Source organism: Contarinia nasturtii, unplaced genomic scaffold, assembly GCF_009176525.2.
Source record: "Contarinia nasturtii isolate CC-2019 unplaced genomic scaffold, AAFC_CNas_1.1 Cnas_scaffold_540, whole genome shotgun sequence".
Taxonomy (NCBI): domain Eukaryota; kingdom Metazoa; phylum Arthropoda; class Insecta; order Diptera; family Cecidomyiidae; genus Contarinia; species Contarinia nasturtii.
This window is the reverse complement of record NW_022197891.1, coordinates 987-1,962: the sequence shown is the minus strand read 5'-3', so window position 1 is coordinate 1,962 and position 976 is coordinate 987. Positions and strand designations below refer to the sequence as shown.

Below are 976 nucleotides of genomic sequence, written 5' to 3'. Positions count from 1 at the left end.
GTCAATGTTTGTTGTGTATTTTGGAGTTTCTGATTGACTTCGACCAATTTTTCTTGGACATCATTATAATCTTTCTGAAGGCTGTCTCGAGTTGTATTAACTTGACTTAGTTCGTCTTTCAACTTCGAAATTTGATCATTTTTCTCGATGAGTTCTGAACTAATTTCATCATTCTTCGTGCGCGTGATGGACAATTCTTGTTCCATCTCGCCCAATTTCCGATTGATTTCCAAGTTTTTGACTTGAATGTCGTCGTGATCCTTTTGAATACCATCCCGAATTGCAATCAATTCTTTCAAGTCATCGTTTAACTTAACAATTTGATCATTTTTATCAGTCACCTCCGCACTTATCTCATCTTTCTTTGCGAGAGTTTCGGTCAATGTTTGTTGTGTATCTTTTAGTTTCTGATTGACTTCGACCAATTTTTCTTGTGCATCAATATATTCTTTCTGAATGCTGTCTCGAGTTGTATTGACTTGGTTTAGTTCGTCCTTCAACTTCAAAATTTGACCATTTTTCTCGATGAGTTCTGAGCCAATTTCACCATTCTTCGAGTGAATGGTGGACAATTCTAGCTCCATTTCAGAAAGCTTCTGATTCATTTCAGTGTTTTTAGCCTGAATTTCATCATACTCCTCTTGAATTCCATCGCGAATTGCTGTCAATTGTTTCAATTCTTCGTTCAACTTGAACACTTGCTCATTCTTCCCAGTCAACTCAGCACTGATCTCATCATTCTTCGCGAGAATTTCGGTTAATGTTTTTTGAGTATCTTGAAGCTTCTGATTGACTTCGGTACATTTTGCCTGAACATCGGCGTATTCCTTTTGAATTCTGTTCCGTGTTGATGTCTCTTCGTTTAATTGACTTGTAATTTCGGCGAGTTCGAGCTTATGTTTTGCCAGCAAATCCATTGTTTCATCTAATTCTTGTTGCACTTGTTCCAATTTGGTTTGAATACTGTTTTTCTCTG

At 37.0% G+C, this 976-nt stretch overlaps 1 protein-coding gene across 1 annotated transcript in view; it reads right to left on the bottom strand.

The window, feature by feature from the left end:
* Nucleotides 1-5: 5 nt before the first annotated feature.
* LOC116339952 (spindle pole body protein pcp1-like) overlaps nt 6-976 on the bottom strand; it is a gene marked incomplete at its 3' end in the record, with an annotated part of 1,951 nt that continues 980 nt past the window's right edge. Inside the window, exon 2 of the mRNA XM_031766045.1 lies at nt 6-384. Within this exon, the coding sequence (XP_031621905.1) occupies nt 6-384 (379 nt within the window). The remainder of the gene's footprint in view (nt 385-976) is intronic.